Source organism: Kogia breviceps, chromosome 4, assembly GCF_026419965.1.
Source record: "Kogia breviceps isolate mKogBre1 chromosome 4, mKogBre1 haplotype 1, whole genome shotgun sequence".
Lineage (NCBI taxonomy): Eukaryota > Metazoa > Chordata > Mammalia > Artiodactyla > Physeteridae > Kogia > Kogia breviceps.
In genome coordinates this window covers 29,949,349-29,972,665 of record NC_081313.1, presented here as the reverse complement: position 1 = coordinate 29,972,665, position 23,317 = coordinate 29,949,349, and the positions used below count along the sequence as shown (strand labels likewise).

General features: G+C 32.8%; 1 protein-coding gene across 4 annotated transcripts in view; it reads right to left on the bottom strand.

The window, feature by feature from the left end:
* The window catches only part of NIPBL (NIPBL cohesin loading factor), a 201,048-nt gene that overhangs the window by 70,616 nt on the left and 107,115 nt on the right, over nucleotides 1-23,317 (bottom strand). For all 4 annotated transcript variants that reach the window (XM_059060224.2, XM_059060223.2, XM_067030885.1 and 1 more), the window contains 2 exons: nucleotides 19,628-21,253; nucleotides 2,700-2,882 (listed from right to left, as the gene is read on the bottom strand). In XM_059060224.2, coding sequence (XP_058916207.1) covers nucleotides 2,700-2,882; nucleotides 19,628-21,253 — 1,809 coding nt within the window. The remainder of the gene's footprint in view (nucleotides 1-2,699; nucleotides 2,883-19,627; nucleotides 21,254-23,317) is intronic.

Here is a 23,317-nt window from a genome sequence, read left to right as displayed (position 1 = left end):
ACTAACAAGCAAACTTGTTCAGAAAGTAGTATTCTATGACCTCAAATATGACCTAGTTAGTCTTTCTGAATTTTAATTAATTTCGTAAGAAATCTATTTCAATCCTTTAATTCTATGAGTAGAAAATGCTTTAAAAATCTTATAGTTAGCAAGTACATACAATATGCTGTATCGGTGGTAATTTTTATAGGTCTTGGAGAATTTTTTTCACATTCATTAAACTAAGCAACTTGAAAAAAAAGGAATGGCAAATTAAGGGGAAAAACCCCACAACTTCTATGATACACTGTATGCTGCAATAAGGTTCTATCAAGATCCCAATTCATTATGACTAGTCTGTCCATTCTCTATATGTCTTGTTACCCTGGAAGAAGCAGGGGAAGAATTCAACAGAGAGGTATGTAAAGTATGACTTAGGTGTTTTCCACCCTAACCCTTTCCAAATTTCACCTCTGTGTCTCTTTAGCTTCTTATATCTCCCCTCCTCCTTCCCCAGCAACCCAGAGACTTTGTAATTGTGCTATGACTATCCAAATCTTTGTGGCCCAACTTTCAAAGTTAACCCTTAATAGTTCCCCCTATCTTTCAACAAAACACTTTGCGTAGTTTTAGATTTTTAGGAAACCAGTTTGATTAAACTGCAATAAAATTTTGTTTCAAAAAGGTCTCTCCCCCTCAAATCAGGATAATGCTTGCTACTTATGTTCTCATAATATTTTTACATTTTGTATTGTACTCTATTTTTATTACATTGTTTTTGTTGTGGTATAATGGCTATTTGGTTGTTTATGTCAGCTTCTTTCATCACTTATTTCAGTGGCCTCAGAGTCAATTTTTCTATAGTTACTTGTACAGAAATAAACACCCCCAACCCAGGGAACTATTCTAAGGTCTCTTGAAAAACCCAGAGAAACTTCTCTTTTTCCTAGCAGGGGCTGAAGCTCAGGTTCCCTAACTAATATTAGCTTTCAATATTCTTGGGCATAGATCCATGGCTTTTAAGATGAAATTATGTGCTCCTGTAAGATGAGACAATATCTCTCATCATAGAAAGCAAAGAACAGAGGTTGCAATGAGGACAAACATGAGGCATGTGTGGCTCTCTCCTCTATTTTACATTTGGTGGGCTTTTCTGATTATGCTACCCTTTTTACTTAACTGTGAGGTAGCTACAAAATTCTCATCAGCTTAATAATGCAGGTAGCCACTCTCAATTAACTGGAGTTGAAGTGTGATTTGAAATCAGTCTGCAATTAAGGAACTCCTTTTTACTTATTCCCTTTGGGAAAGGAAGGAAAGTGAAGCAGAGGCATGTATATAAAGGGGAGTGAGTTTCTAGGACACCAGATCTCCTTTCTCCTCTCTCTTTCCAGATCGGATGTTCCCGTATAAACAAAATGTTTGATTATAATAAAAATATTAGCTTTAGTCATTGAAATATACTGCATGTAAATACATCTCATGATAATACAAATTATAACAATTATACATATAATTAAATGTCAGATTAATTTTGCCATATTTTATTTCAATTTTAAAACTTTGTTCAGATTTGTTCAGTATTCATAATCTACTGCTCATAGCTCAAGAGCTCACAATTTTGAGAAGATCAGAGTAAATGAACATAGGTTAAAAACTCTGGAGGTGAAGGGCTTCCATCAGCGATATACATTTTAAAATGGCAGCATGCATCTGTCCTTCCTGCCTTTGCTTGTCACACCTCAATCTACGGACACTAGGTGGAAAAGGTAGAACACACTGGTAGTCTTCCCACTTCTTTTGGTCATAATGACTAAGTCAGTTGGCACACAAGTGAAGATCTCCCATAGTCTGTTTCCACTGAATGCCGTTTAAGTCAAACAAGGTTGCTGACCCCTCTTGGCTAGGCTCAATTCTCTTGCTCCAGTAGAAGGAAGATAGGGATAAAAGAGAAGAACTTTTTCAGTGGACCAGTAGGAAGACAGGCGAGGTATAGCAAGTCTAGTGCAAAGACAGGTGATCACAGTGTTGTAGAGAGGTAGCTGTGTAGTGAAGAAGCCAGCTCTGGAAAACAGTGAAACAAGGGAGGAATTCCAGGACACAGCTGGGCAAAAAGGAGAAGCCAGGTCCAAACCACACAGATAATTGGCAATGTGGCTAATCCATTCATAATTTAGTGATAGTATGGTTTAAAATAATTCTTCATCTGGCTATCTCCTACGTGTCCTTCAAGACTCAACTCAAGTGTCACCTCTTCCAGTAAGCGTTCTCTGAACCCCAGTATAATTTTGATGCCAATCCAATGTGCTCCCACAGCACCCTGGATTTACTATTATCATTGCACTCTTCTCACTGTACTACAATTGTTTACATATTTCCCCCATTAGACTGAAGGCTCTTCAAAGATAGGGGCCACATCCTATTTGTTATATTTTTATTCTCACTGCCTAGCATATAGTAGAGGCTCAATAAATGTTTGATAAATGCATATAGAGACATACCTGTGTTATCTGACACTAATTATAACTCATTAAAAATTTTTTCTTGGTGCCAACTGATCTCATCTTTCACACATTTTTAAGTATAAAGAAAAAAACTTGCTATACTATATTATTAAGAATTATGATCACTATACTCTTGCTAAACCCCCAAAATTATAAATGAAACAAACATATCTGCTTTTTAATTCTAAAGCAATAAGAAAGTTATATGATACTTACATTCAAAAGCTTCATCACTATCATTATCTTCATCTGAACTGATTTCAGCATATTTTGGTTTTTCATTAACTGTGCTACGCTTGCGTTTATTCATTTTCACACGTTCACAAAGTGGCATGGTGGATTCAATTTCTGCCAGGAGTTCGGGGGGTAATTCTTTTAACACTGATTGATCTATACTACCTATTAATAAAAGGTAAGAAAAAATATAAATCTGAAGATAAAAGGGAAATTTTAACTAAATTAAGTACAATGAAAATGAAATATTAATATTTATGTAAGTTTCCTAAGTCACCTTTGTATTTTAATAAAACACGTTCATATTTACAACTGTAGCAGTCTTAACCCTAAACTGATAATGCAGTTTTTAATACATATATCATCATATAGCAACTTTTAAAATATATACTTATTATCATAGCAATGGAGGGTAGTTATATCATCAATTTTTGCTACAATTAGTGCCTTCATTTGTTTGTACTGACTAAAAACTTTCTGATACTAGAGATCCACTTGTATTATCAGGTGTATTTGTAGTTGGGGGTACATCTCACATTCTTGATAGCACCCAAATTTGTTTTATAGAGGTCTGGAGGAGTTAGTTTGAAAGCAATGCTATCCGTCAGTACAGATGAGAAGAGTTGGAAGACATCACCTCATTCTCTTCTACTTAACACCTGCTTCTCATCCACTATCATCTTGGTGGCCGTGTGTGGTGGCTGGGACAAGAGTTTTATATGCTTTCCATCACTGTCTATTTGAGAGGCACAGTAATGCCTTTACTGTTATGGAAAATTTCCTCAAACAGATAAACCAAAATATGCATTTAACTGAACATAACAGGAACATGAAAGGCAAGATAAATGGAAAACAATACTTTAATATATAAATGTCAATAACTGAAAAGAGTAAATTCAAGCCTGTTATGAAATAAGTTCATATTTTTCCATGAAAGAGTAAAGACAGGATAAACATATATCAACATAATACAATTAGAACTATTAACATAATATTAACTATTTAATCCTACACACATATACACAAACACACAAACAGCTGCTATGAAGAAATAAATTCTTAACATCCTGTTGAGAGCTTAAAAATAAAGTAGAACTAGCAAAAGTTATTTATTCAGGATAATTTGTCCTTGATGACTACTAAAGATGACGATTTAAACTTACCCATGCAAATCTCTGAGTGGAAGTATAAAAATGATGTCTTACCTGCTAAATTTTAAGAACTGGGAGCAAAGAGTACCTTAGTGGTTTATAGCAGGAACTACTAATAACTATAATCAACATTAAGACTATAACATTCAAATGATAATAAAGAATAAAAATAAATCATTCCAAAAATAAATGAGTACCGATTAAGACAATTTAAAAGCCTCAAGAATATACAATACTAATAATTTAAGAGTATGAAACATAAGTTATTAATCTCAAATGAAGAATAATCCTTTTTTTATTCATGGTGAAACTTTTATTCAACATCATGAAGGAGTTATTTCAGTAACTGTTAACCTCTATTCTTCTAAGGACATACATAGCAACAATTTTACCCAACAAAGATGTAACATTCGTGACTGGTAATATTCCAAAGATGTCACTGCTTGGAATTGTGACATATTCATGTTGAGTTTAACTTATCTGTGTCATTTTCAAATCATGTTACATTTCTTTGTTCTGTCTTTCTTAATTTAACTGTATCTTATCAGTGAGCTCCACTTTTTAGAATATTAGCACAGGTAAAAAATCAACTTTAGCTTTGGATCGTATCTTCAACCCCCAAGGTAAACACACTCTTCATCTCATTTAGAAGTCCCTAATGCTTTGAGCACCTCTAACTAAATATGTGGTTTTTTGGTGGAAGGATCACGTCTTCTAGTATGTATCTTCCCCTTTCCACATGACCTATAATATTAAGTATGTATGTACAGATGGTCAATAAATGATTTCTGACTCTTTGGTTCACAATTTATGTTCACTTACAGACGTACTTCCTGTATAATTTCAGAATTGCTATATTTTAACAAATGAAGACAGTTCCAATTTTTTTTTAATGGAAATTCTTTTTTGTACTACATGAAACATAACCTTTTGGGGTCTTATTATAAATATGGATAACCCAAAGTATTTGGCTTTTAGTTCATCATGAGATTTATTTTTTAAGAAGCAGATTTACCTAATTGTTATGTTCTGCTTAAATTTCCATTCACAAAGATATGCTGACTTGATAAAATATCATAGAATTATTCTGCAGATAAATATACAATAAATAATCAAGGGTTAAGATATGTATGGGTACTTGCACTGTCTTTACAATGGTTTATTATATCCCAAGAACAAGGACTCTGCTCTCTTTGTTCTCTCTTTAAAAAAAAAAAATTCAGCACAATAGCCAAATATAGAAAATTTATGTCTTATATCTGATAAAGCAGGCAACAAAGTTTATTCATTGTAGTTTACCATTTCTTACTCCCAAAATTAAAAATAATACTATCAGATTTAAGAGCTCTACTATTCTGTACATCATTTTAACCTCTGTACAACTCTGAAAGTTATGGCAGTATAATTCAAAGACCAACTGTTCCACTTCTAAAGATGACCAACTTAAAAAAAAAAAAAAAATCCAGCAATGGTTAATGTCTCTCAGTATACTGTCCTCCAAAAGTGGACTGCCTCATTTTGAATAGAAATATCTCTTCCACAGTTTTATGTATTTTCTGTATTTCTTCCTTTTCATAAAACACTTTATAAATTGACTCAGCCAGGTCCCTTGATTATAAAGGATAAGCAATAAAATGCTCGACATTCCTATACTCACACTCAGGGTCTTTAATACATGAAAGTTTGGATAACTGACTCAGCTTCAACAGAAATGAATAAATGTGAGTACTGCAAATGATCCCTAGAACATATCTGGTTATGTTCTTTTCCCTGAATTAGGTAGGAAATAGTCCTTTAAATAATGCAAATACAGTGTTTAACTGGCTACCTCTTAATATATTGATGATTTTCGAGATTATTGTTGTTTGCTGAGTTATTTGTTCTTAAAACCTTCAGATTGCTCATACTTTATGATTATCTTTCTCACCTCATTTCTCTCATCCCAGCTACTTTATGCTTTAATCAGGTTGTTTGAAATACCACAAAATTTTAACTTACTGGCTTGAGGGATAATGCCATTTAGTTACAATTTTGTTTGGCACCACACTTCTGTAAGATTTATATTCCATTGGATACAGTGTATCTCTGTTATCTGGCTCTAATAAAGCTAAAGAATACATTTAATGCTAGATGTGCTACATTTTAGCAACCTTGGTTTTCCAGTATAAATCACTCATACTAGCTAGCACATTTACCAGATTATTAAAACCAGAAGTCATCAAAAGACTTAAAAGTCCCAAAGAGTCACTGATTTGATAACACTGTGTTTTGTCTGTTTTTTAAAATGGGGAAACAACCCTGAGATTAAAATAAATCACTTCAATCAATGAACTCTTTAGGACTGAAGCTTCAGACAATGGAAGCCAGTGGTGTTCCGAAACAAACCAAGAAACTCACAGAAACCTCTAAATTTGGTAAGTCATAAAAAAACCTTAAGTAGGCATAATGCAGTTCAGTGGCAATCCTTCCAATAACCCAGCACAAATGGATATTTTACTTCAATCAGGGGCAAAAAGAAAAAAAAAGTTCAGAAGTGCAGGCTGTCAATCTGCCCCTCTTGGAATCCTAAGTTAATATGGTTTGAAGACACATATTTTTTGGTGCAAATGGTTTCTAAATGCAAGTCAACTTCTTTATTTGAAGCCACTGATAGGAAGTGCATTCAAAGAGTATGAAATGCTGATGACACAGCCTTGAAAAAAGTTAACATTTGGGAGGCAGAAACAAAGGGAGGTAACGTGAAGAGAAGCCAAAAAAATGTGGGGTTTAACTATGAGACCAGAACAGTGAATGTTCCTTCCACAGGCACCCCCAAGATTACTTAACCTGACGCAGAACAGGGGTGAAGAGGAAGACTGTGCACTAGGAACCAAAATCCAAAGTGAATGTAGGGACATTGAATATTGATGAATAAAAGTTTTGAGGTCACAAAACACTGACCTTAGCGAACAACTTTGACATGTGTATTTTATCAATTATTTGGAAAGAGCAATAGCAAACGAGGAGAAAGGAGATATTACTTTTTGGTGCTAAGGCTCCTTGGTTGAGTGAAAATGAGGGGAGTGAAATTCACATCTTCTACAGTAGATGTTAACAGTCATTGGGATAATAAGGGGGTGGGATCTGTTTATAACTGAAGAGGTGGTCTTAATTTAAGGAAAGAGAGGATCAGGTAGACTACACCCTCTAGAGAAAAGGGTCAAGAAACAACTGAAAGGTATGCTTTTTTGTGATGGTTCGGGATAAAAAGAAATGATGTATAACGAGATAATCAAGTTTAAAGTTGTCATAATTTTGGTAAAGAGGCAGAAATCCTAAGCATTAGCTAGAAGCTTGTTCAGGATTATATTTTTTTTTAATTTAAAAAGAAAGACTATTCATCTGTGGCTATGGAGCAGTCATTGGGGTCAAATTCAAAGCTATTCTCTTCTTGATGGTCTTTGAGAAATACTACTGAAACTAATGTAAATCATCATTATATAATCACTATATAAAGAAGGCTGTAACCTAAGAACTGGCAAGTCTCCCTTTAAATTTTAGCCAGCAATTTTTCAAGTTGCAGATTGTGACCCATATGCAAGTTGTGGAATCAGTTTTGGAGGTGTTGACTAGCAATGTGTTTAAAATGAAAGAGAAGATGATAGTGTTATGCCTGTAGTAAAGGTAGGTGTTATGATTATGTGTTTGTATGTGCATATTAGGTCACAACATGCATCTTATTTGTCTTAGGTCACAATCAAAAAAGTCTGAAAGCCTTGAAACTTTATGGTTGCCATGTTTCTCAAAACAGGAATCAATTCATATTGAAAAGGTCCTTCTAACTTAATCTACGCAATGTTTCTTTTTTTCTTTTTTTTGGCCATGCCAGGCGGCTTGGGGGATTTTAGTTTCCTGACCAGGGATTGAACCCATGCCCCCTGCGACAGAAGCGTGGAGTCCTAACCACAGGACCGCCAGAGAATTCCCAGCCCACTGTTTCTTAAACTATGGGTTCAGTGAAAAATATACTATAATTTAAATAAGATACTCAAATCAAATTGATTCTACTCATTATAAGCTGATAGAATATTCACTACCTTAAGTTGATAGAACCTTATGTTGATAGGATATTCACTACCTTGTATCACAGAACTTAATTATCTACATTTATAAGTCTGATATAAAAGTTGCCAATACTACACTTTTGAAGCCCTGTTACAATAAAACCTTGGATTACTCAGAAATTACTCTATTTTTTATGTAAACCTTTCTAAAAAAAGCACTTTATGCATCTTTTTTTAACAAGACAAGTTTCTTGACTCATGATCATCATTGAAAAGATCAAGTTTTCCACTATGCTTTACATGGCAATGCCTTTAGGAGTTAACTGCTATGCATAAGACTGTTCGAAATGATATAAAATGATCTATGCTTTCCTTCTGAGTTCTGTAGATCTGCTTGCAATTTGCTGAAATGTGTACACTCAGATTCTGCTAACAGTGTAGAATACATAACACACAGCAAATGGTGTTCAAATCCTTCAATCCATTTATACCATTTTTGGAAATTTATTCCAAGCAAATTTGTATAACAAAAGGTTCTATGAAGAAAGATGTTTAGATCAGTTTTATCTATTGTAATATCAAAATGTCCAACCATAGGGGAACACAGTGGAAGAGTAAATCATATTAAGCATAATTATGAACAATGTTAGTACAGAGACAGTAAATGTAAAGAAAACAATGCAAAATGATAGGTATACTACATTGTACCTCTGTAAAAGGTATTTTTAACAGGAGTTGAAGGAAATGAATGCTAATATTATACCAACTTAAGAAATGAATTTTCCTAAAGAAATAAAAGTTATGTTTTATGGAAACAAGAAAAAGGTCAATAATTGTGAGGGATTAGGAGGTATTTCATGAACACGGTGGGTTTTCAACAGAGATGAGGTGGAGTGAGGTGGTGGATGGAGAACAGGGGACAAGAACTAGGAATTGGTAGCCATTTTAGAGCATTCCAGCTGTCTGCTCTGGACAGAGCATCATATTCAATAGGGAGAAAAAGTAGGTAAGCCTATAAAGTAGGCAGGGTTTAGAAGTTACAGTCTTTTTGAGGAGGGACAGAATCAGAATGTACTTTAGAAATGTTACTCTACCAGTAATTTGTGGGATGGACTGGAAGGGAAAGACATTAGAAAGGAAATCTTCTAAGAGATATTCAATATGTCTCGGGAGAAAAGTAAGTAGATGCCATGAATTTAACCATTTTCGAAAAGTGGTAACGTTACTATTATATACTTATCATGCCAAACTTTAGAAAGGAATATTTAGCTCAAAATAATATTAACTATTTAACATGTTTAAGATCAAGAAGAAACCAGAAAATATGAAATCAAGGACAACAAAATTCACTGTTGATATTTGTTATTTAAATATTTTAATCAATTTGATAAAGTATTAAACTATGTTTATTAGCTATTCAACTAACTACTATTACATTAGGTTGAATATGTAGAGAATTTTAGCAACATTTATTTTATAATATTCTAGAAAAACATTTTCTAACAACCCTAGGAATGGCATATTTTCTGATTATGTTTTTACTACTAATGGCTGTAAAACAATGTTTAATTTTAACTAATCTACTCTTACCTTACTTCTTCCACATTGTACTCTAAATTAGCCAAATGTTTAACTTCTCTCAACTTGTAGTGCTTTTTCCTTCTGCCCTTGTGCTAAAAACACATGTGATTCCTTATTCCTCTGGATTCATATACACCTTTTTTCTTAACAATATTACAGTCACTGTATCTTTAGTTACCCATATCCTCAATGAGATCATAAGCTTGATAAAGTCAGACTTGTGTTCCAGTTGCATCATCTAGCAGAGCTCATGGAATGTTGAAAATGGCCATAAATATTTATTGAATGATTAGTGTAATCATTAGAACAAATTTGTGAAATTTTTCAAGAAATTTTTCCAGCTTTTAAAATTTTAAAAGAAATTTTTTAAATCCTGAAAGCAGTTTTTAGTTGTTCTATATTGATAATTATAGAGAAGTTATCCACAAAATGAAAAGATGGGAGAGAAGATTTCATAATTGACATGCAATGAGTATAAAATATATAAAGGTAATTTCAGCCTGTATACACTTGTTATATGTTTATATTTAATATATCAATTATATATTAATATACTAATAACATATAATTCTACTATATAAAACTAAGTGCTCACAAATATTAAATATCCTGGCAAAAATATTATATTTGACTAATTTCATATTATATTTATAAATATTAGATAAAAAATAGGAAAATAATTCAAAACTCTAGATCAGTCTTTTTAATACTCAAATGATAGTATGAAATACAAATTGAGTCTCATTTGCTATAGAATAAGGAATCTAGTTATCAGATGCACCTATATAAAATTTCAATTTTATATTTATATTATGTTCAGCAAACTAAAGCCTGTGAGTCAAATTTGCCCCATCACCTGTTTTTGTATATAAAGTTTCATTAGAATACAGTGACACACAATCATTTACATATTGTCTTTGCCTGCTTTCGTACTACAATGTTAGAGATAAGTGGCCTACAAAGCCTAACATATTTTACTATCTGGGTCTTTCCACAAGAAGTTTGCCTAACCCCAATTTATATCCTGTTATACTTTATTCAGTATGAAACAAAGTGCCAACCACCCTGCAAGTGCAGTCACTATATAGTTATATTCTGCACAGTTTAGGCCACTGCAAATTGGTTTATTTAATGAAGACAAAATACCAAGGAGTTGGTTTAAAGCAACTGAAAGAACACTGTTACAAATGAAGAATGCACGAGAAAAGATTTTAAGAAAACTCTTGTTTTAAGCATCATAGTTTTGACATTGTACAATTGTCAAGTTACCATGAGGAAGAACTACAAATGGAAACTTTTTTTTTAGAAGTTTTTTATGTAAGTGACAATTTACTACTACCTAATATAGAAACTAGGAGCAGGGATCGTAAGATCCTTTCCTTAATATATACACACAGGGAGAAAAAGAAATGACAGAAGCACAACCTGACTTGCTTCAAGGAACTAGAAAAAGAAGAATAAAGTAGAAAAAGAAGAATAAACTAAGCCCAAAGTTAGTAGAAGGAAGGAAATAACAAACACCATGGCAGAAATAAACAAAAATGAGACTAAAAAGAGAATAGCAAAGATCAATGAAAGTAAGACTTGGATTTTTGAAAAGATAAACAAAGTAGACAAGCCTTTAGCTATGCTTACCAAGAAAAAAAAGGACTCAAATAAATAAAATTAAAAATGAAAGGGGAGACATTACAACTGATACCACACAAATACAAAGGACTGTAAGAGACTACTATGAACAATTATACACCAACCAATTGGACAACCTAGAAGAATGAATAAATTCTGACAAACATATAATCTACCAAGATTAAATCATGAAGACATGGAAAATCTGAACAGACCAATTACTAGGTGACTGGTCCCAAAAACTTCCCAACAAAGAAAACTGCAGGACATAAGACTTCACTGGTGAATTCCACCACCAATTCTTCTCAAACTCTTCTAAAAATAGAAGAGGAGGTAACACCTCCAAGCTCATTTTACAAAGCCAGCATTACCCTATACCAAAATCAGACAAGGGTACCTTGTACAAGAAAAGAAAATTACAGGGCAATATCCCTGATGAACAGAGATCCAGAAGTCCTCAACAAAATATTAGCAATAAAAAGATCACATATCATGATCAAATGTGATTTATTGCAGGGATGCAAGGAAGGTTCAATATCCACAAATCAATCAATGATACACGTTAACAAAATGAGGATAAAAATCATGATTATCTCAATAGATGCAGAAAAAACGTTTGACGTAATTCTACATCCATTCACAATAAAAACTCTCAACAAAATGGGTACAGAGGGAATGTACATCAACATTATAAAGGCCACATATGACAAGCCCACAGCTAACATTATACTCAATGGTGAAAAGCTGAAAGCTTTCACTCTAAGATCACGAACAAGATAAGGATGGCCACTCTTGCCACTTTTATTCAACATAGTACTGAAGGTCCTAGACAGAGCAACTAGGCAAGAAAAAGAAATAAAAGGCATCCAAATCAGAAAGAAAGAAGTAAAACTGTCACTATTTGCAGATGACATGTTATTACACACAGAAAACCCTAAAGACTGCACCACAACTGATAGAACTAATAAACAAATTCAGTAAATTTGCAGGATACAAATTCAATATACAAAATTCAGTTCTTTTTTGATACACTAACAATAAACTATCAGAAAGAGAAATTAAGATAATTCCATTTATAACTGCATCAAAAACAATAAAGTATCTAGGAATAAACTTAACCAAGGAGGTGAAAGATGTATATACCGAAAACTGTAAGACATAGTTGATGAAAGAAACTGAAGAAGACACAAATAAATGGAAAAATATTCCATCCTCATGGGCTGGAAGAATTAATATTGTTAAAATGTCCATACCACCCAAAGCAATCTACAGATTCAATGCAATCCAATCCCCATCAAAATTCCAATGGCATTTTTCAGAGAAATAGAACAAACAATCCTAAAATTTGTGTAGAACCACAAAACAGACAAAGAGTCAAGCAATCTTGAGAAAGAAGAACAAAGCTGGGGGCACCACACTTACTGATTTCAAACTATATTACAAAGCTATAGCAATTAAAGTGGTATGGTATTGGCATAAAAACAGAGACATAGATCAATGGAAGAGAACAGAGAGTCCAGAAATAAACTCATGCGTATATGGTCAATTAATTTACCAAAAAGGCACCAAAAATATTCAATGGGAAATGATAGTCACTTCATTAAATGGTGTTGGAAAAACTGGACAGCCACATGCAAAAAAATGAAACTGGACAGCTATCTTACACCAAACACAAAAGTCAACTCAAAATTGATTAAAGACTTGAATATAAGACCCAAAACAATGAAATTCCTAGAAGAAAACATAGGCGGTAAGCTCCTTGACATTGGTTCTAGAAATGATTTTTACCAAAAGCAAAGATAACAAAAGCAAAAATAAACAAATGGGACTACATCAAACTAAAAAGCTTTTGCATAGCAAAGGAAACCATCAACAAAACAAGAAGGCAACCTACTGAATAGGAGAAAATATATGCAAATCCAATATCTGATAAGGGGCTAATATCTAAAAGATATAAAGAACTCATACAACTCAATATGTAAAGTAACCAAAGAATCCAATTAAAAAATGGGCAGAGGATCTGAATAGACATTTTTCCAAAGAAGACATACAGATGGCCAACAAGTGTATGAAAAGGTGCTCAATATCATTAATCATGAGGGAAATGAAAACCAAAACCATGAGATATCACCTCACACCTGTTAGAATGGTTATTATGAAAATGACAAATAAGTGTTGATGAGAATGTGGAGAAAAGGGAACCCTTATGCACTGTTGGTGGGAATGTAAATGGGTGCAGCTATTATGGAAAACAGTATGGAGGTTCCTTAAAAAATTAAAAATAGAACTACCATATGATTGGGCAATTCTACTTTTGGTTATATATATCTGAAGGAAATGGAACCATTATCTCAAAGATATCTGCACTCCCATTTTCATTGTAGCAGTATTTATAATAGCCAAGACATGGGAAAATAACCTAAGTTGTTTAGCTCATTGATGAGTGAATAAAGAAAATGTGGCATATATACACAATGGGATATTATTCAACCAAAAAAAGAAGTTAATCCTGCCATGTGCAACAACATGGATGGACTCTGAGGGCATTATGCTAAGATAAGTAAGTTAGAGAGAGAAAGACAAATACTGTATGATCTCACTTATACCTAGAATCTAACAAAAACAGAATTCACAGAAGCAAAGAACAGACTGATTTTTGCAATCTGTAGGAGGTGGATGAAATTGGTAAAGGCAGTCAAAAGGTAAAAACTTCCAGTTTATAAGATAAATAAGTTCTGGGAATGCAATGTACAGCATGAGATGATGGATGTTAACTAAACTTACTGTGGTAATCATTTCACAATAAATAAATATAGTCAGCCCTTCATATCTGTGGATGGGGAACCTGCGGATACAAAGAGTTGACCGTATGATACCATTTTATATAAGGGACCTGAAAGCATATGTGAGGGGTCCTGGAACCAACTCTCTGTGGATACCAATAGATGACTGCATATCAAATCATTATTTTATATGCCTTAAACTAAAACAATACGTTAATTTTATCTCAATAACACTGGAATGAAATAAATGATGGCAGCAATGTTTTCAGATATACACTGAATATAAAGTATGTATACACAAGTGAGACTTATCTTAAAAACTTACTTCATTAGATAAATTCAATTTAAAATGGGATGACTGGGCTTCCCTGGTGGCACAGTGGTTGAGAATCCGCCTGCCCATGCAGGGGTCACGGGTTCGTGCCCCGGTCCCGGAATATCCCACATGCCGCGGAGCGGCTGGGCCCATGAGCCATGGCCGCTGAGCCTGCGCGTCCGGAGCCTGTGCTCCGCAATGGGAGAGCCCACAACAGTGAGAGGCCCGTGTACCACAAAAAAAAAAAAAAAAAAAAAAAGGGATGACTGCATTTCTTTATATAAAAAAACTAGACAAATTTTAGCTCTGACTATAAGATTCACTTTGGTCTTCATAACTGCACAAAGTAGGAAAAAAAATTGGTTTCTCTATTTTAAAAGTGAATGAACTTTGAATCAGAGCTTTGAAAGGCTATAATTTGTTGAAGGCTCTGATTCCAGTGCTCTCTGAACTACAATGTATAATGTAGTTATACATTATACTTAACGGAGAATTGTCAAAAGTTAGCACGTTAGTAGTCAAAGAATGCTATTTTTTTGTGGGTGCAGAAGAGGATCCATATTAAAAAATTCATATTATATTGTATCATATTACATCATTGTATAGTACAGCATATACTGTTAACTCTAATATGTATTACTCTAACACACTGAATTCTCAAAAAAACTACTGAAAACCTCCCCATATGAGAACTTGATAGATATTAAGATAATGAATACCTATTCGATATACTACAACACATTATAATATGTATTAGATATAACATACTATATTATACTATATAGAATATTAAAATATATTAACTATTTAATATAATACTATGATATACCATACTATGTTACAGTTATCAAGTAGGTATTCATTATCTTAATATCTGTATCACGCTCTTGTAGGGGTGGGCTTCAACAACGTTTTTTAGAATGAGAGAGAATTCAGTATGTTGGAATAATGAGTATTTCTTCATAAATAGTAGCAGGTTCTCTCAGAATTAATCATTTGTTTTCTCTCACCCTTCAACCATATATCTATTTCTACAGATAAGAAAACCTTATAGAAGCTATGTCCTTAGCTGGCCTGAGATGATGAATGGGAAGGAAAGAGAACACTGCTAGCAAACTTTAATACATTTAATTTTTATGAAAAAATTCTATTTAATGAATCTCTTTAAATCAATATTTATATCAATTATCTACTAAGTAATATTTGAACCAGAGAAATTCTATAAATAGAAATCATGGACAAAATTTTTCAAAATATTGCTCTAAGATCACAACAGCCAAGTGTGTATTATGCCAACTTCTGTAATAAATATTCTCCAAAAACTTCCTAAAGATATAACTAATAATAGAGTCTTTACAGAAACTAAAAGTTTAATGTTTTTAGAAAAATATTTTATATATTGTTCAAATGAGCCAAAGTAAATTTCTACTGCAGCATAATTAAGGATTCTGAATATTATAATCATAACTACTTTACTGAGAATTTCTCGATTTAGGAATTAATAAACTATGCCAAAAATTCACTCTCAGAAACAGTACTTTCTCTCAGACTTACGAAGCCTAGAGTCCTACACACAATTCAATGCTACATAAAATATGAATGCTACATAAAAGGCAAAAACTAATTTTAGTGATCAACATTTAACTACAGTAGTAACTGACGTGAAATAACTGCCTCTAATAATGACTGCAATCATTAACTAATCAAATGAGCACTATATTTTAAACACTGTTGACTATTAGAGTTGTTAGATAACTTTTTAGTTTAAAGGCCATGATCTCAAATAACAGATGGTATGTTATATTCTTGAAGGCAGTAAGTGCAAATGATGGAAAACAATACACTATTAAGAAGGACGTAAGGGGAGGAAGAAGAAAAAGTGATTTCCTTGGATATAAAGCTTAGGTATTTTGAGACACTCAGGAATTGTAAAAAAAAAAAAAAAAAACAAAATCAAATTGTTATAGTGTGTAATTACAAATAATACACTGTTAGCAACACATACTGCAAATTAGTTGATGATCATGACCAGACTTAAAGATGGTATGTTTATATTTTAATTTGGAGACATACTGTACCCTAGGGTATATTAGGATAGTATTATGAGTAAAAATATTTTAACCATAAAGACATTATTTTTGGCATTTAATATACTGCTTGAAGTATATTTTAATAGATAGAAGATACTTTTTTAAATTTAAAGTTTTTACAAAGGTTATGTTGGTTCTCCACTCCCATTTCCCCTTGGCAAGGAAGAAACAAGGTGATGGTAAAAAGACTGGGAAGATAACAGCCCCAGGAAATCAGAACAGAAGGGATTCTGAGCCAATCTTGTAACAGCTATAGAGCAAAATAAAGGTAAAGAATAAATTAAACAGACATGAATATGAGTAGGTCTCCTTTGGAGCTTAACAAAAACTAGTAGTTGACAGGTTGTAAAGAGGTATTACAAAGTTCAGGGAATAGCTGAAAAGTATGTAGCTTTTGAGCTAGGATCTACAGGTGGGAACATAAAAGATAAATACACAATTTTAATCTGCACACAAAAGCCTTTTCTAACATGGTAGCAATACAGTCTATTCATTCAACAGGCATTTAATGTGCTCTTTTTATGTACTAGGTATTATGCTAGGTACTAGGGCATACACAGATCCCCACAGAAATAAAATTAAATGTAACTATGTCACTTTACATTTAATAAGTTCACACAACAGACAAAAATAAGTAACCTATACCCCTACCATTCAAAATTTACCAGCTTAAAGCATATTCAAGGAATTTAAAATTACCCTAAAGGATGGCTATTTTAAGTATGGATATCAGGTGAAATTGTATGGCTCTTCCAAGAAAGGAAAACCTACCAAGAATTCTGGCCCCAAGAATCAAGAAAAAAGTATCCCAGCAATATTCAGTTTTTACTTAGAAAAACACCAATATGTCAGAATATGTGATTTTCTGTGACTCTCCAAAGGAAATACCAAGTAACGTGTACTACAAAGGGTCAGTAATCCACAACTGGCCTTCCTATGCATGTAATTTTAAAAATCCACAATTATATACCTCTGTTATTGTTAACTTAGTAGCAGAGATCTAAAATAAAACCAAAATTAGTACATTACTGAAAAGCAGATATTAATTCTATGGTATAAAGCCAAAAAGATATCTACGTGGGATCCTGAAATGAACCTAAGCATTGATGAAAAGGTTCACTTAATATAGTTGCATATATATTGATATATGTGTGTATATACATACATGCACATGCATACACACAAACACCATACTCTAACAGGCAGACACACCCAGAATTAGTTACTCACTAACATCAACATATCAAGTATATATGTTTGTGTTAAAGGTATATTTAGGAAAAACACTGGATTAGTACTAAAAACTTTGTATTCACAAGCAATGAAATTACATGTGGAAAAAAACCAGGAGAAATAATACAGCAGTTACTAATTAGGAGCTATATTCATTTCTTGATATTCAGCTGTAAGGATTCTTTGTTAGAACAGAGCTTAGAAAAGCAAGGCTGGCATAAATAAGCTGACAGAGGGCAGGGGAGAAAAAGATGGTCTAGATCAAGGGGACAAGAGGGTACCACTTTCCATCTTTCCATCTGACTCTTCTACAATTGTATAACTTATACTTTTTAGTTTATATATATAAGCCACTCCCACTCCCAAATTTTCAGTGAAAATTAGTAAAGACAATCTTTATCTAAAAGACAACAATTCTAGTGCAAGCCACTACATTCTAACGAGCTCTTTTACCTAAACAATTCTGAAAAGATGCATTCAAGTTAAATACTAAAGACTATTAATTAAAGCTAAAATCTTAATTAATTTTTATAGATCTGACAGCCGTAATTTAAAATCTGAAAGCTTCACTAAAATAGTACAAATATTAGTGATTCAGAGGCACTCTTTTTTCATTTTTGGAAGACAAAACCAAATAAATTTACAGTGAGAAAGTAAACATTTGAGAAGACAAGAATGAAAACAGATTAGTCGTGACATGTTATTTCTTCGAATAGAGTTCTTAGTAGTAATACTATGTTTTCAACGAGCTTTTTTTGATAGAGAAGGTACAACGGCATTTTACAAAACTAATAACCAATACACCTTCTGTATCTCCTAATACATTAAGTGCAGTTACACAACTTTCTGTGATGATGCAAATGTTCTCTCTCTGCCTTAATGAGGTAAACTTGTCAAATGTTGCTACTGAGAATATAAATTTTAAATTGTATATAGTTTAAACTTAATAGCCTAAAGAGGCTAGTGACTGTCATATTGGACATCACAACTCTAGAGTTTCATGTATTCGTTAATAGGTATAAATCTAAGTTCTTAATGAACTTCTTTCACAGAATGTGAATTTAAAAATCAAATAAACTATCACCTCTGTTGCCTTAAAAACTATATCCCAATCTATTTATATTGCACGGGCTAAACAGGTCTTACCACACAGCATCATTAAATTTTATATATACATATATAAAAAAATAGTATACAAAAGAACACAAAATTATATTTTCTATACAAACTGCCACTGTATTCTCAGCACTTAAGACTTTCTTTTCCTCCTGGAAACAATACTACTTATGTAACCAGAGAATTTAACTCAGAACCACGAGAAAAAAACCCACAAAAAACCCCCAAACAAATAAAAATACCAAAAAACCTTTAAAACTGATGATTTAACCCAATTTAAGTGGTAACTACCGTTCCCTATTACTCTTCCATAGAAAAGGGCAAAACTACATATTTTAAAAAATAAAACATTCATAACTAATCACCTCCTACACAAAAGGATGAAATAACCTTTTACATAACTTTCTAAACTATATACATTCAAACTATTCATCAGTAATTAACTCAGAGATAGGTCTGTGAGAAAACAATATTAAGAGACACTTAATATTCTTAAAAGTATTTATAATATTGAGTTTTGTATACCACATAGCTTTACTGAGACTTCAGAAATTAAAACTCAAGTCAATTTATTACCTCATTATAGAGAATGGATTCTCTCTACAGTCAAAATAACTTTAAAAAGTTGTTAAATACATCTATTTCAGTCATCCATTTGAGTCATTCACTTGATTAGCAAGCAACTTCCAAAAATACTGAAATAATTAAACAGCAAAAGGAACTCTTCTCTGTGAACCAACAGTAAAAATCACGACTACGGTGAGTAGCAGGGGTGGGAGAAAAAGAAATTTCAATGAGAACTTTTTATCTATATTACTGCAAATAATTTCACTGTTGTTTTATATTGTTCTTTTTCCACGCAGTAGTGTTTCAATTTTTGTAAATTTCCATTTTTTTTTAATCCATAGTAACCCTAAAACTTAAGAGAAAACTCACTAGAACACAGATGACATCAGAGTAAGTATTCTTACCTTTATTTGACTTTGATGGTTTATTCTTGATAGGTTTAAGGGAACTTCTTGATTTATCCTCTCTATCTTTAATAAGTTTCTGAACATCATCCAAAGACAGTTTTTGCAGGACTACTACAGGCTTAGCTCCTTTATTTAGATCTTCAACTAATCCCATTTTTTCTACTTTGTCTTTCTGCTCTCCTTTCATTTCCATTTTCTTTGTCTCCTGAGTAATATTGCCATCTTTATCCCTCTTGATTTTTGGAATGACAAAATTTTTCAATGCACCAGACCTGCCCCCCAACAAATAACTTGGAAATTCTGCCTTATTGTCAGGGTGTGTTTTATTACTGTCTACTTTACTCTTGTTACCCTCTGTCCTTTTGTCATCTTTACTATTTGGTGATTTAAAACCAGGCTTATCAGGTCTTGATTTATTAGAATCTCCTTGTTTAACACGAGGACTGTCAGGTCTTGCTTTCTGCTCCCCAGAAGATGGTCTTTCCCGTGAGTCACCTGATTCATGTCTGTGTTTTCTTTCTATTTTATCAGGTTTTGAACCATCTGATTTAATGCCATGTTCATTTCTACTAGAGGATCTCAATGTTTCTGGTCTTCGAACCCTAGACTGATCACCCCGATGTCGCTCAGATTCACTCCTGTCATCTGACTTTTGTTTACTATCATGGTCACGTCTTAGTGACTCAGAAATAGATCGCCCATCAGGTCTCTGCTTTAAGGTTTCAGCTCTTTCTGATTTTAACCGAGGTGAATCAGATTTAATGTCCTGTTTATGTTTAGACACTTCAGGTTTTTTCTCTGTTGATGGCTTTCCAGAATCCCTCCTATTTTCATGCCTATGTTTTGGTGTTTCAGGCCGACCTTCAGTTTTTTGCTTTGGAGTTTCAGGTCGGCCCTCACCTTTCTGCTTTGGAGTTTCAGGCCGTCCATCACCCTTTTGTTTTGGGGTTTCAGGATGCCCATCACTCTTTTGTTTTGGAGTTTCAGGTCGGCTTTCACCCTTTTGCTTTGGGGTTTCGGGTCTTGACTTTGTTGTTTCTGATCTGCCATTATTTTGTTTGTTGTCATTTAACTTTGTGTCAGACACTCTGTTTTCATTCTGTTTAGGCTCGGCTGTGGTGCTCTCATTTTGTCTGGATTCGATCATTCTGCTCTCATTCTGTTTAGGTTCTTCTGTTTGTATCTCAATTTTAGTTTCTATCTTACTTTCACTAGATTTTGTCTCTACCAATCTGTTTTCATTTGGTTTAGACTCTGCCAATCTACTTTCGTTTTGTTTCACTTCACTCTTTAAAAGCTCAGGATCAGACTTTTTTTTAGGAGTCTCAGGATGGTTTTCTGGTGTAGATTTAAGATTTCCAATAATATCTTCCTGAAGAACAGAAATAGGTGCATCATTACATTGTTTGATTTCTTCAGGCTTTTTTATGGAGTCTGAATCCTGAGTTACAGAGGCCTGAGAGTCCACTCTTCCTGCCTGATGAAGATCAATGCTAACCATTAATGCTGGCCTTGACCCATTTCCCGTAGAACCCGTCTCCTGAGAAGCTGGTCTATTACCTCCTGTAGCACCCCCAGCCTCCTGTGGGTAAGAATCTTGTTTTCTTTTTTTCAAAGGCTTATCTGAAATTCAAAGATAAATATTCAGTATCAGTAATAGACATATATTCTTATCTTATTAAAAACCATATGGACTTTGACTATTTTTTAAAGTCACATTTTTAAAAAATGTGGTGAATGCAAATGTCAATACGCATATATAAAATAGTAGGCACGAATGGCATAATACTTTTAAACCAAGGTTTGAGGAAACATTTATGCTTGCTGTACCTCAATAAATATTAGCGAGTATAGTATAAAGATCATTTAAACTGCTAACTGAATAAAAACTACAAAGAGCCCCAAATCTGCCAACATACAAAACAGGGTGCTTTTGTCACACGTAAGAAAAGAATGGAAAAGAATAAAACTCAAAAGAAAATAGAAATCATGCCACTGGAAGAAAAGTAAATGAGGAGAGTAAGAAAAAAAAAAAAAAGAATTTAATAGTTTGTTATTAACCTTTGATCCAGAATTCAAATTCTTCAAGGTGTCAACAGCACAAATGGAATTTAAAAGCTAACACACAGTTAGAAGTATCTTTAGACAAGGAAACATAATTATAAAAATGAGAAGCATATAAGAACTTTTTAGATAAACACTATCTTTCTTAAGCAACTTCAACTGAAGAAAAATGCTTCAGCTCTTCAACATAAAGATCTAGGGGTCTATATACTGGCTTAATAAGAAATTATTTACAGTATTTATGTGCAATTTAAAGACAAAAATACACACAAACACAAATCTACCACTATAATAAAATGCCATGGTATTTTTAACAGCTATGTATTTCTGTGCATGATTCCACTTGACTCAAGAGGCTCCTAGGTGATTTTCTATAAATTGAATTTCCAATTAAGTCTTAGGAATCATAACATGATATATAACTATAACATTATAGAACCCTGAGACTTTGCCTGCTTTAATGATACTTGCTGAATTGCCTGGCTGTTTTAAAAGTTATTTTTAATCTTTTTTTTTTATTCAGGAGAATCTTTAGATTCTCTTATACTATTCATTAATGTGATACAGTATCATTTAAGGAAAAGATCACAGGTGAAAAGTCAAAATGACCACTAAAAACCAGCCCCTTAATATTAGGGAACCAAGTTCTGAAAAAAATGTTTTTAATAGTAATGATGCTTTTATACACCAAAGTTTCATCATTTTGTTTTGAAAGTGAGAAGTAACAGTCCCTTATAGCTTACAATCTAATCAAATATTACTAAAATTTTCTTCAGATATTTGCCAGTAAGTTTTTGAAGAATAAGCCATTCTGCTTTTTCAGTAATTCAGAAGTCAAATCTATCATCACATATACTCCACTTGCAAAATAACTACACGATGATAATAATAAAGTACATTATCATTAAACTGTTTTCCCTAGTTAAAACTAACCTGGTAAGAACTTATATGAAGCTTTCTGAATCAATACCTAAGAAAAAAGCACTTAGAACACTAATTTACAGAATTTTGCTTTTGAATGTTCTGCCACACAAGATCATCTTTATATCTTGCCAAAGGGCACACCAAATAATTATTACCTCAAAAACAGGATGCTTTGTAACCTTATACTTATCCCTTAAACTTTTATAAGCATTTAGAAAAAATATTTTAAGGATCTAGAAATTTAAATAGTATAATCTAAGATTTTTATATTTTTCAATGAAATATGCTTCATGAATGTCATTAAAATGGTAACCTAAGCATACTTAAGAACTATTAATAACATAGATCTCAGGCATCTGAAGATCTCTCTTAAGAGATCCGTGGCTCATCCTTCTATTAATATGAACAATCTGTCTTTCAGAAGAACATTAAAATACCTTGAAGGCTAAATTTTAAAAGATTATAAAATGCTTAATAATTAATAGATCGTTAACCTCATTCTAATTTACCTTTCATTATTAAAATGGAAATTTAGCAAAGAGTTTAATTTCAAAGAAATTATCACGTTCGATTTAGTTATCTTTATAGATGCTATGATTACTTATAATAAAAACATGAAAAGCATTTGCACATGAGTCATGTATGAAAATTGGGGAATATCTTATAATTTTCTCTACTATGCATAAAATATTGCTAAAT